Below are 13,846 nucleotides of genomic sequence, written 5' to 3'. Positions count from 1 at the left end.
TGCCTGACGTGCCTAAACTACTGACCCATGCCTCGTGTAAACTAAACTGACCCATGCCTCGTGTAAACTACTGACCCATGTCTCGTGTAAACTACTGACCCATGTCTCGTGTAAACTACTGACCCATGCCTCGTGTAAACTACTGACCCATGCCTCGTGTAAACTACTGACCCATGTCTCGTGTAAACTACTGACCCATGTCTCGTGTAAACTACTGACCCATGCCTGCTGACAGCTGCTCACACCCTTGTGTTTAGTATTTATTTTAATGGGCTTAACACTTCGCTGGCATCGCACCAGTGTGGAAATTCGCTTATCACTACCAAATGACATTAAAACCTTTCTACAGCATACAATACAGCAAATATGATTTGCCATAAAATATTTTTGTATTTTCTATGATGGATTTAATGACTGATCACATTGCGGTATCTTCGCCCATAACATGATTCTAAGTCAATGACTGTTCATTTGATTAAGGTGGATTATTTTTTGTTAAAACTAATTAAACAAAATGGAGAAAAAAAGAGGATGGAGTTGGAAATAAAATAAAATATGTATTTCTGGATGTCTTGAGTTATCTTGTCTAGAAAAGGAATATGTATGTTGAGGTCGACCGAGTCGAGGTCGACCAATTATGATTTTTCAATGCCGATACCGATCATTGGAGGACCAAAAAAGATGATAGAGATTAATCGGCCGATTTTTATATATATATATATTTGTAATAAATGACAATTACAACAATACTGAATGAACAATGAACACTTTTATTTTAATTTAAAATACATAAATAAAATCCATTTAGTCTCAAATAAATAATGAAACATGTTCAATTTGGTTTAAATAATGCAAAAACATTGTGTTTGAGAAGAAAGTAAAAGTGCAATATGAGAAAAATGAGTCTTCAATATTCCCAGTTAAGAAGTTTTAGGTTGTAATTATTATAGGAATTATAGGACTATTTCTCTCTATACCATTTGAAAGTAAAAGTGCAATATGTGCCATGTAAAAAAGCTAATGTTTAAGTTCCTTGCTCAGAACATGAGAACATATGAAAGCTGTTGATTCCTTTTAAAATGAGTCTTCAATATTCCCAGTTAAGAAGTTTTAGGTTGTAGTTATTATAGGAATTATAGGACTATTTCTCTCTATACCATTTGTATTTCATATACCTTTGACTATTGGATGTTCTTATAGGCACTTTCGTATTGCCAGCCTAATCTCGGGAGTTGATAGTCTTGAAGTCATAAACAGCGCTGTGCATCCCAGCATTGCTAAGAGCTGCTGTTTGAATGAATGCTTACGAGCCTGCTGCTGCCTACCACCGCTCAGTTAGACTACTCTATCAAATATCAAATCATATACTTAATTATAATATAATAAACACACAGAAATACGAGCCTTTGGTCATTAATATGGTAAAATCTGGAACCTATCATTTCGAAAACAAAACGTTTATTCTTTCAGTGAAATACGAAACCGTTCCGTATTTTATCGAACGGGTGGCAACCCTAACTCTAAATATTGCTGTTACATTGCACAACCTTCAATGTTATGTCATAATTATGTAAAATTCTGGCAAATTAATAACGGTCCTTGTTAGGAATAAATGGCCTTTCGACAGTTCGCAACGAGCCAGGCGGCCCAAACTGCTGCATATACCGTGACTGCTTGCACTGAACGCAAGAGAAGTGAGACAATTTCCCTAGTTAATATTGCCTGCTTACATGAATTTCTTTTAAATACATATGCAGGTTTAAAAAAATATACTTGTATATTGATTTTAAGAAAGGCATTGATGTTTATGGTTAGGTACATTATTTTTTTCACAAATGCACTTTTGTCAAATCATCAAGTTGAAGTAGGCTGTGATTCGATGATAAAATAACAGGCACCGCATTCATTATATGCAATGAAGAACAAGCTATTTAACCTAGTAATATCATCAAACATGTGTCGTTAACTAGTGATGATGTGAAGATTGATAGTTTTTTTATAAGATATGTTTAATGCTAGCTAGCAACTTACCTTGGCTCCTTGCAGCCACAAGGTCCTTCTGATGCTGCACTCACGTAACAGGTGGCCAGCCTGCCACGCAGTCTCCTCATCAATTGCAATGTAATCGGCCATAATTGGCGTCCAAAAAGGCCGATTACCGATTGTTATTAAAACTTATTTCGAAACATATTTCGGTCTAATAATATAAAATAACTCAACAACAATAACTCTTGAACCATTCAAGATAGAGACACCAAACAACGTTTTACAAGCACTTCCTATGCTTGACAACCAGTTCCCTTATTCCACCATTTGGTACTATGTGTACTGACCCATGTTAATTGTGAGCAAGGACTCAAAAAAGCTTTGTATACCAGAGCTGCGAGAAAAGTTCTATATATTATTGAAACAATGTTGCGATTGTTTGTGAGAATGCCAACAGGTGTGGTTCCTGTGGGGGAAAGATTATATTGGGGGAAAGGTTCCCGTGTGGGTTTCATGGAAGCCAAGAAGGCGAGTGAGGTGTGTGTGTGTGTGTGTGTGTGTGTGTGTGTGTGTGTGTGTGTGTGTGTGTGTGTGTGTGTGTGTGTGTGTGTGTGTGTGTGTGTGTGTGTGTGTGTGTGTGTGTGTGTGTGTGTGGAAGGGTGTCCATCTGATGAAAGGGCATGTGCCTGAACTCATTTTTCTACACTAATTGTCGTCTCACCCAGTCATTTCTAATGACCGGTCATTTTTGACCGGGAACACTACAGGTGTACAAAAGGTAAATAAAACACCCAAAATGTAATGAAAATCATACAAATTTATTTTGTGTGTTCAGATGCCCTGTGTGGAAAAGGTCATGGAACCTTATGACAATCAGATTAAATGAACTACATTTTTCAGAGAGAAAACTTGTAAATCGGTCCAATTCAACCCGAACACAGCAGGAGGGTTAAAAATAGCACGTCAAAAAGCTTTGGAGACAATACTTATCTAGACAAATTGTTACTGGAACAGTCCAAACGTTCCAAAACCCAACCAACCTTATTACAGTCTTTCTAACACAAAACAGTTCAAACTGTTCTTTGAATGTTAAACATGAAAATATTACATTTTCTTTTATTAAAACCCCTAGAAAATATCCCTTTGGTCTTGTAGTGTAGGCTTTTACATTATATTCTACACAGATAAGTCAATATAACAAATGGTCTCAAATGTCCTGGTGCAGTTTAATGTATATATGGGGTTCTATGCCTAGTTGGCAAGGCCTGGGAGTTACTAGTATGTGAATGTGTTCTCTGCCTTGTAGCCCAGAGTGGAAAGGTTGGGGAGGCATGCATGCTGGATCATGGGGGGTGGGCCACACATGACAATAAGCACATCGTTGGATGCCGGGGGAAGGTGCTCTTTCATCATATTAGCGTTCACAAATCCTGAGCTGTACTTCCAGTCTGTAATCAGAGGAAAGGACACAAGCTGAATTCCAACGCTTTTAATCAACAGATAAGGATCAGCTATGCAGGCCAATGAAATTATAACACCTTGTTAGCGAAGACATGTTCGCTTTCAAATACTTGTTTCGACGTATCACTATGGGTTGAGCCCCTTCCCCTTTATAAGGCGCCCCTCACCCGTCCTCTGGTTATTCTCGCCTCTCTTCCTTGCTAAGATCACTACGCTCCGGAAGCTCTCTTCAGCACAACATGATCCCGGTCTTCTAGCTTTACTATTTTCAGACTAACCTTTGTGGTTAACGCCGCCGAAAGTAGGACCTTAGCTCTCATCTTTTGTGTTGAACAAACCAACCGAAAGGAATGTCTTTGCTTTGTGTAAAATAAGCTCTTTTGCATTTTTCTACTCATTAAGTCTCTGTAGTAGCTAGCGTCACATGGCTAGCTACGGAAACTTGACTAGTTCTCGCTGAAAGGCTTAGCTAAGCTGGATAGCTCACAACAAGGCCAGCAAAACCACCAAACTAGCTTTTCTACCTGGAAAGGTAGAATTTCTAGCTCACCTCTCTCGTTCAGTTCAACCCTCGTTCCCTTGTGCCGTGTTGACTAGACTGACCATTCTGGCTTCACAGCTCGACGATTGAGAGAAACACTTTGTTTGTCGAAAGATCAAACCCGAGTCCTGCACGCACTGTAGGGAATTTCCTACTACTGACCTCAGCCTTCGAGCGAGGAGGCTACCCCACGACCCCAACCCACCAGGGCCGAGGTGATGGATACCCAGATGACCTCCACAAGCTGCTTCAAGATATAGCAGTGGGGGAAGGAGACGGGGACCTCGTTATCGACGAGGGAAATGGCATGAATAATCTCCGCCCTCAGCGGAGCATCGTTGCCTGATGATACATTGGTGTTTATCGATGTCTGCAAACAGGCAGAGGCCAGGTCCCATATTTAGTGGCCCGCAAACGGAAGCTAGACAACTGGGGACAAGCCTTTGTCTAGGAGGCTATGCACTTTGATAACATGGACGTTAAGCACATGGAGGAGCTGGGCTTTGGCAAACCTCTGGTAGTCTTCCCAAGGAGAGTAGTGCCGGTCAGTTACGAGGCACTGGGATTGAGGTGTTTGGCCAGTTACGGCTCAACTACCAGACATTTGGCAAAACCAAGCTCCTCCATGTCCTTAATGGTCTACATGTCTGCGGCACATTCAGTGTGGGCGTTGAACATAACTTCGCTACTGTTGGCTTACCAGGATGATTTGCTGCTAGAGATGGGCACGTGTCCAGCCTCCGGACAAAGAAAATGCAGATTCCCTTGATTGCTCCTATCGAGCTGAAGGAACTGTTTGGGCCCGTTGTCACCGCCATGTGACAAAAGTGAGAACTTCGCAAGAAGGAAAGTGAAGCCTTCAACTTCTGCCTGCCCCGCAGACCTGGTTACCGTGGCAACCCATTCTACCCCTCCACGAGCCAAGGCTTCGCGGCAGGGAGAGGGCAACACACTGGCACCAGGGTTTTCCATGGTGCCAGTTGGATACCACGAAATTGGGGAGAAAAGGGGGTAAAATTTTAATAAAATAAAAATTCTCTGCTTTCAAAAGCGCAAGGAAGACAGGCATGCTTGAGAATAACCGGAGGGGCGAGTACACCCTAATAAAGGGGGAGGTGCTCACCCTATTCGCCACTCAACCTGTCTGTCTCTGAAATACATTGTGTGATTGGTTATTTCCAGTAGTGATCCGCCTGGAGAAAATCCCATAGTGATACATCTCACTCGTATATCAGAGAACTGTGAGCTTCCTTCTTGTGGAACTAATTAACGAGTTCCAGGACAGACAATTAGCTGTAGCTTCATTTGCATACAGTACCATACGAGGAAGTTACAGTATAGCTGAAGGGTCACAGGGCAAAACATAATATAAATAGAACATTAAGATCATAGTAATGTTGGGATATGACTGAAGGGGGAAATGTTTTCCATTCATTCAGCTTGTTGTTTACTGTACAACAGTAACAATTTAATAAACCAGTTCAAAAGGGTTGCTGCAGGTGCACCTTTTGAGATTTTTTGTTGTTCTTGTCACCATACAAAGGGTATTATAATATGGTAAAAATGATTTGTTGCCGTTCAAAAAGGACGATAGAATGGCATTAGCCCATGACAACCCCGTAGCTTTCTCTTTGTCATTATGGAACACTATGGTCTTACCCTGTGGAGGCTTGTCCAGAGTGTAGGACAGGTTGAGTTGGTCAGAGTGACTCTTCAGCACCTCCTCTAGTTCATCCCGCAGTAGGATATCCTTGTCAGTCTGGGGGAGAATCATCATTAGATTAAGGTTTACAGGTGTGACATATGTATGTCACTGGCGTATGTCATTGAGTTTTGTTAGACCATTCTAAAAGGTGACACTGGTCTTGGTTGTCTATCATCAGATGATTGTCATCGATTTTGTATTCATTACAAGCTTTGTGCCCACTTCATTGATAATCCACCATGATGGTTCATAGTGTGTGGGATATGACTCAGGTTCTTCCTCAGATTTGGACAAGAATCCACACTTCCCTGTGCACTGGTGCGACTGACCTGGTTAGCAAATATGAGCGAGCACTTGGTGTTGTCTGCAGGGTCTCCTGTAATACTGCGAATCAGCTGCAGCATGGGGGTAATCCCTGAAAAAGCACCAGGACATTTATGCCAATTTATAATTTTCATGTCTGCTTCCCAGAACACATGAATCTTGCTGAAACAGTTACACAAATCTTGATTTCATCAAGAAGAAATAGACATCTCATTCCGAAAGATTTATGCTACCCACATATTTCTGTATAAATACATGACACGTACATTTGAAAGATATGAGGTCCATACCTGTTCCACCAGCGATCATTCCCACATGTTTAAACTTGCGGACCTTGGCCTCAGACTTCTTATCAGGTCGAATGGCAAATTTGCCTTAAAATTAGGAGAAATCTGTTTCAAATTAAGTAAATTGAGAAAGGGCTGGTGCATTGTAATACACTGCCCTCTGTTGGTCACAAAATGATAATGTCATGATGAAACAGCATAGTATACATGACTAGAATGTCTCGATCACACGCACACACAGACACACACACACCATTTCCTGTGTATACAAGGAGTCCATTGGGTCCTCTGAAATCTATTTTGTCCCCAATGCTCATGGCGTCCAGGTACTGGGACATCTTTCCTCCGTCAGGATAGTTAGGATGAGTGTTTTTGTAGTACACCTTGGAAAACATGGGCACAAGTTAAGATCAATGTCAAATGATGAATAGTCTTACAAGTCATTCAACTGATTGAAATGCAATTCTAACCATTCATACACATCCATCTTTATGGTGTCAGATCCTTGCTGTTATATTGTAACAAGTCTGAAGAAACTCAAATTATCTGTTGAATGGGCTGTTGAACAAGAGTACCTTGACCACCAGGTCCACAAAGCCCTGGTCCTCATCACTGGAGACAGGAGTGTAGGCCCGGATGACCAGGCTCCCATTCACCTTAGCTGACAGGTACACATGCTGTCCTGGATGGGCGGAAAGGGTACATGGGGTGAAAGTACTATCCCGCTCCTGCCCCCATCTTCTCAGTCAGCTCTTGTGGTATTTATAAGTCCTGATATGCCCAGATAAGTAGGTCTCTGGCCTGATAGGATATCGGTGCTGTTGCACTGCCTGATGAATGAGGTGGGTGTGTAGTGTAGCCTCAGTACCTACTGGCAGTCCAAGGACATGTGTGGGAGAGGGAAGGCCAAAGCGAAAGCGCCTTGTATCATGGCTTATATCCTGCGCAGAAACAGCAAAATGGGAGTACTGTAACTTTTCAGCCATTCAAAAAGCTTTGTGGGTGGGAATATCCTGCATTTGAATATCATTGGCAGACAGCAGTTAATAGCAGCTTAAAGGTAAACTTGAACTATTATTTCAATCAATCAATTATTTGTGACAATCCTGTGTCAGAATCAGAATTATCAGAATGATTTCCTTGCAGGTATAGGATCATACTAACTCTAAAACAAGTAGAGAAAGGCATGTAACCCTAGGCGAACCTCTTTCTCTATGAGTGGCAGTGGATATTTAACTGTAGAATCTTGTAGTGTCTGTGGAAGCGGCTTCTTCTTCTTATCACCTCGGAGGAGGAAGTAGAGCCCAGAGAGGACCACCACAGAAGTTCCAACCACAACAGGTACTGTCTGCCAATCAAAATCATGGACAACCATGAATACAGAATACGGTGGAAAACGCAGTGGACTGACAAATTCACTCCCCTATGTATTTATTTGGACAGTGAAGCGAAAACATTGAATTTGCCTCTATACTCCATTATTTTGGATTTGAGATCAAATATTTTAAATGAGTTGACAGTGCAAAATGTCACATTTTTATTTGAGTGTATGTGGCAAATAGGAAGAAAGGAAAGAAGTGGCAAATAAAGTAGAGTAAAGAGTAAAGACTCATTCTCACCAGACTCTCCATGACGGGTAAGTGCGTGTCAGGTGTGTTGCTCTCTGTCTGCCTCTGCAGTGTGGTCAGTGTGATCAGGATCCAGGCAGTGAGTTTGGGCTGAGCTAGGCTCTGGCCCTGGAGTCAGACCTTTGCACCAAGGACACCTAGGGGAGGGGGGAGCCAGCTGGAGGAAAGGTAATAGAGGGCTGACGGACCAATAGGAGAGAAGAAATCACTATGACAAAGCCATGACGACGCACAGCTGAGTAATCCATACATGTAGAGGTGAATGGTCCAAAATCACGCCACTCTCAGATCACTCAGGGGTTGGGACACTGGTTTAGAAAGTGTGTGTGTGTGAGAGAGAGACTGTGTGTGTGCATGTGTATGGTCTGATCAATGAAAATAGCTCCAAGCAAGTTTATGACACTATTAGCACACTTAGGCTTATAACTTCTGGACTGTTGAACTAGATTCATGCAATTTGGTATACAGTGCATTCGGAAAGTATTCTGACTCCTTGACTTTTTTACACATTTTGTTATGTTACAGCGTTATTCTAAAATGGATAAAATTATTTGTTCCCCCTCATCAATCGACACACAATACCCCATAATGACAAAGTGAAAACAGGTTTTTAGAAATTGTAATAATTTATTACAAATAAAAAACTGAAATACCTTATTTACACAAGTATTCAGACTCTTGGCTATGAGACTAGAAATGGAGCTCATGTGCATCCAGTTTCCATTGATCATCCTTGAGATGTTTCTACAACCTGATAGGAGTTCACATGTGGTAAACTCAACTGATTGGACATGATTTGGAAAGGCACAAACTTGTCTGTATAAAGTCCCACAGAGTAGCAAAAAGCAAGCCATGGGGTCGAAGGAATTGTCCACAGAGGTCAGGGACAGGATTGTGTCGAGGCACAGTTTGGTGACCAGGAACCCGATGGTCACTCTGACAGAGCTCTAGAATTCCTCTGTGGAGATGGGAGAAACTTCCAGAAGGACAACCATCTCCCCAGCACTCCCCCAATCAGGCCTTTATGGTAGAGTGACCAGACGGAAGCCACTCATCAGTAAAAGGCACATGACAGCCCGCCTGGAGCTTGCCAAAAGGCACCTAAAGACTCACAGACCATGAGAAACAAGATTCTCTGGTCTGATGAAACCAAGATTGAACTCCTTGGCCTGAATGTCAAGAGTCACGATGGAGGAAACCTGGCACCATCCCTACGATGAAGCATGGTGGTGGCAGCATCATGCTGTGGGTATGTTTTTCAGCGGCAGGGACTGTGAGACTAGTCTGGATCAAGGCAAAGATCAACGGAGCAAAGTATAGAGAAATCCTTGATGAACACCTGCTCCAGAGCACTAAGGACCTCAGACTGGGATGAAGGTTCACCATCCAACAGTACAAAGACCTGAAGCACACAGCTGGATTGGCTTCGGGACAAGTCTCTGAATGTTCTTCAGCCAGAGCCCGATCGAACATCTTTGAAAGAGACCTGAAAATAGCTGTGCACTATTAAAATCAGATTGAAAAAAGACTGGATAAAACTACCCCTTATGGAACAGCGTACTGTGAAGAGACACACACACACACACCCACACATACTGTGGTATTGTTGTATGGTGATATTGAAGGCTCAAACCACCCGGTTTATACTGTACATTTTATGTAGTGGATATGTAATGGTGTAGTAATGTTATAGGATGTACTGTTTTCTTTTTTTGTATGACGTGCCTTAATGTGGTTGGACCCCAGCAAGAGTAGCTGCTACCTTGGCATACCTAATAATATACAAAAATACAAAATTGACTACTGTTCTTATTTACATCATATACAGTGCATTCGGAAAGTATTCAGAACCGTTGACTGTTCCCACATTTTGTTACGTTACACCCTTATTCTATAATTGATTAAATCGTTTTTTCCCCTCAATCAATCTACACACAATACCCCATAATGACAAAGCAAAAAAGGTTTAGAAATATTTTCATATTTATAAAAATAAAAATAATAATAATAATACCACATTTACATAAGTATTCAGACCCTTTACTCAGTACTTTGTTGAAGCACCTTTGGCAGCGTTTACAGCATCGAGTCTTCTTGGGTACGACGCTACAAGCTTGGCACACCTGTATTTGGGGAGTTTCTCCCATTCTTCTCTGCAGATCCTCTCAAGCTCTATCAGGTTGGATGGGGAATGTTGCCACCCACACACACATTTCCAGCAAATATTTCCCTGATGTGCAGACATTTTAATGAGGTAATGTCATGTTTATACATACACATAACCCGTTTCCACTTCAACTTTTAAGAACAACACTCATCGTGCTAAAGTTACCTTTTTGCTTTGTCATGGTGTCTTGTTATGGGTTAAACACAGTATGGCACGAAACTGTACGTACCTCTCTGACCCTCCCACGGTGAGACTATGCAGACCTGGAAGGGTGGGACTTCCTGTCCCGAGCAGGACAGATAGGACTGAGCTTGCTCAGTGAGGAGCAACGGGGGTACAGCTGTAGCTGCATGTCAGGTCAGCCACCAGGGGGAGACTCGTTGAGGCCTGGTGACAGATGGAGTATACATCACGAGGCGATGGCTCCCTCTGCTGGACGTGCCAGGTCTCGACGGGCTCTCTGGCCAGGACTATTTGGGGCTGCTTGTGGTTGGTGAGTAATCAAGGGCTGACTGCTCACCAGCTGGACGGGTCCCATAAAGCTGCCAGAAGGGCAGCTCACAGGAGAAGAGACTGGGGAAGAAAGGTTACTCCTGTATAGTTGGACGGTTCCAGAGGTAAAAGGAGGGAGTTCAGTTTTTGTTCCCCACAGGATACAGCAAGACCCAGAGCCCAGAAGACGGTATCCCGGAGATGGTCTCATGGGGGAGACCTTTTCTTTTGTTATTCAAATAAAACACCCTTGAAACCGAGCTAATCCTACTGTCTGATTTGTGTAAACGTTTTGACCAAACACCCTGGTCTGCCACAGTATGTATGTGTGTTTGTCAGGTGGGGGGAGATTGACACACTGAGTGAGGGATAGGAAGACTGAGGATGCTTCCTACCTGGTTCTTTGGGTCTCTACCTGGTGTTATGATCTGTTTTTATGAATATTCATATTCATCTACGAAAAAGTAGAGGGCAGGAGTTTTCAAACTCTTCAAATAGCCCATTTCTTTTGCACTAAATGAATATAATACTATAGGATGTGTGTTATCTGTTTTTATTAACATTTTCACCTATGAAAAAGTATAGGATATGTGTTGGTGTGACACTCACAGGCCTAGGAGGACCCAGGCAGGCTGGATAATGGCCCCAGTGCACATATGTTCAATGTCCAGGCTGAGGCGCACCTCTCAGGGCCTGGAGTGCTATGACGCCCTCTCCCTCCAGAGACTCACTGGGGGTTGAGGCGCACAGACATGAGATATTACACACGAGTCTGAGAGGTCACAAACACACGTGCAGGCACGCATGCACGCAGGCGCACACACATACACACACAGTTACACTCCCCTCCATGTGAATTTGGACAGTGTAGCAAAAGCTTGGCTCTATACTCCAGCATTTTGGATTTGAGATCAAATGTTTCATATGAGGCGACAGAATGCCCCCTTTTATTTAAGGATATTTTCATACATATCTGTTTAGCTGTTTAGAAATGTCACTTATTGTACATAAGAATATAATATGTTTCTGGACACTTCTATGTTGATGTGGATTCTACCATGATTATGGGAAATCATGAATGAATCGTGAATAGTGATGAGTGAGAAAGTTAGAGGAACACAGATCATAACTCCCAAAACATGCTAACCTCTCACCATTACCAATAACAGGGGAGGTTAGGGGGTATGATTTTTGGGGGGGTATGAAATTTATGCCTCTAACTTTCTATGCTTTAACTTTTTATGCTTTTTATGCCTCTAACTTTATGCCTCTAACTTGGAAAAAGTCAAGGGGTCTGAATACTTTCCTAATGCACTGTATGTTGTGTTATTAAGCTATTTAAAACTAGAGTTGTTGAAGCGTACGGCTGCATTTCAGATACATGTTGGTACATTTGATTGTTGCAGTAATAGGACCTATATGTCTACAGTACCAGTAGGACATTTATTAATATTCTGTCTGGTGCTTTAAGTGTTAAACCGAGCGAGAGCTGGTACTGGTCCTAATGATTCGACTGCCCCACACAGTGTTGCCAACTCATTTTCAGGGTAAATTGCTAGAGGCAGGTTGATTTGTTGCTAAAAGTTGCTAAATGACTTTGTGATGTCATTGCGTGATAACGTAAAACTGCGTCATTTACGTAGAATTCACAATAACGTTACTCAAATTGATGGCCATCTCAGCGAAAAATATGATTTGACATTTGTTCAGGTACAGACTTGCAGTCTTTTCTGTACTTCTGGCTGTACAGTTTCGATTGAGACATGTTGATTGATGTTGTTAGTTCTGTTCAAGATCAAACATTCGTGACTAACTATATTCATTGGGTTTGGCTCGTCGGGTTTGGCTCGTCGAACCCTGCTGCAGTCAGCCAACAATGATTTGCAATTTTCTGAAATTGCTGCTGGCCTGCTGCTGACGTTCCTCACAATGCACTTTTGCAGCCAGGCACTTGTGTTGTGACTGAATGTGTGAAAGGGAAAATCGTTTGTGTGTCATTTAGAGGGAAAATGCGTGCATTTTAGCATTTGAGTCACGTTTCAAAAGTTGCTAAACGTTCTAAATAAATTGTTTAAAGTAGCTAAATTTGTTGTTAGGTGCTGTTTGAAAAAAAGGTTGCCAGGGTAGTCTGAAAAGTTGCTCAATTTAGCAACAAATTTGCTAAATTGGCATTATTTCCCCCACATTGAGAGAAAGAGAACTAAGGATTTTGAGGCTCATTTGAATTTGTTGGTTGCGACAAAAGAATGATACATTTATGATCCGGCGTCTGTAAACATCAATTGGGTCTATTCTCACTGCTGAGTTGAGAAGCACCAATAGTGAATGGACAGATGAGACACGCCCACAGCTTGGACCAACCAGAAACTGGGAAAAGGCTGACCTACATTCATTTAGAAGGGTGTTACTCCAAATGGACTTTAAAGTTAATAAACAAACAAATGTTTAGTGTAAAGCAGTGTTGCAGTACTCGAGACCACAGAGTGTCTCCGTGTCGGATACATTTGTACTAGGTCTTGGACAGTGAAGACTCCTAATTTCTTTCAGAGACCAGCGGAGTAAATAAAACTCTGAATTATCAGCTTCCATTCCCATAAAACAGTTTAGCCAGGCCAAATATATACACTCCTTTCTTCAAACATTAATACAGTATCTTAACAGCCTTGACATATATTTTATAAACATGTTTGCGACGTGGCGAACCTATAGGCCTTCCGTGTGTGACAGTTTCGTGATTCTGAAAGGACAGCAACAGTAATACTCGCGCACTCATGTAGGAGAGCGCACTTTTTGTAAAACAGTATGTATTGCTTATACTCACTTCTTAATCTCTACTGATGTGTATCAAAGTAGTGTACGATGATGTAGTACAATAGAGAAATCATGCACAGAGTAGCCTACACAATCACAAAGCACGTGAAATAATCACATGCGCGCCGCAGCCTAGTTTTATCAGAATATCATCTGCAGGCAGCAAGAGTGTGCAGCTCTCAACTGGTTTTGGCATGGAGCAGCTCACAGAAAAATGACCAGTTACAATGACAACCTACCAGGGAACTGTGAGTTAACTGCCTACATCAGATTTTAACTTGTCAGCACCGGGATTCGATCCAGCAATCTTTCGGTTACTGGCCCAACGCTCTGACCACGAGGCTACCTGCCACTCCAGGTAGCCGGTAGGTTAGAAAACACGTTTAAATGTATGATATATACCAGTTATCGCTAACTAACTCAACAAATCGGTATTACAAAATT

General features: G+C 42.0%; 1 protein-coding gene across 1 annotated transcript; it reads right to left on the bottom strand.

Moving 5' to 3' along the window:
- Positions 1–2,842: 2,842 nt before the first annotated feature.
- Positions 2,843–8,038, bottom strand: LOC112252606 (NADH-cytochrome b5 reductase 2). Its single transcript, XM_024423991.2, has 9 exons — positions 7,924–8,038; positions 7,509–7,652; positions 7,173–7,245; positions 6,880–6,986; positions 6,558–6,687; positions 6,308–6,391; positions 6,023–6,108; positions 5,648–5,747; positions 2,843–3,434 (listed from the first exon to the last, which is right to left on the bottom strand). Exons 1-9 carry the CDS (start codon positions 7,933–7,935, stop codon positions 3,262–3,264), a joined length of 909 nt encoding a protein of 302 aa, XP_024279759.1. The 5' UTR covers positions 7,936–8,038; the 3' UTR covers positions 2,843–3,261.
- Between the last annotated feature and the right edge of the window lie 5,808 nt (positions 8,039–13,846).

Source organism: Oncorhynchus tshawytscha, linkage group LG06 (assembly GCF_018296145.1).
Source record: "Oncorhynchus tshawytscha isolate Ot180627B linkage group LG06, Otsh_v2.0, whole genome shotgun sequence".
Taxonomy (NCBI): Eukaryota; Metazoa; Chordata; class Actinopteri; order Salmoniformes; family Salmonidae; genus Oncorhynchus; species Oncorhynchus tshawytscha.
This window is presented reverse-complemented; position numbering and strand designations above follow the sequence as displayed.

Bases quoted from the DNA above. Each gene is read 5' to 3' on its own strand.
- LOC112252606 (XM_024423991.2), bottom strand. The intron at 6,109-6,307 runs GTATGGACCTCA...GTGCTTTTTCAG, and splicing joins AATGATCGCTGGTGGAACAG to GGATTACCCCCATGCTGCAG. The intron at 5,748-6,022 runs GTCAGTCGCACC...ATTCTCCCCCAG, and splicing joins CGCTCATATTTGCTAACCAG to ACTGACAAGGATATCCTACT.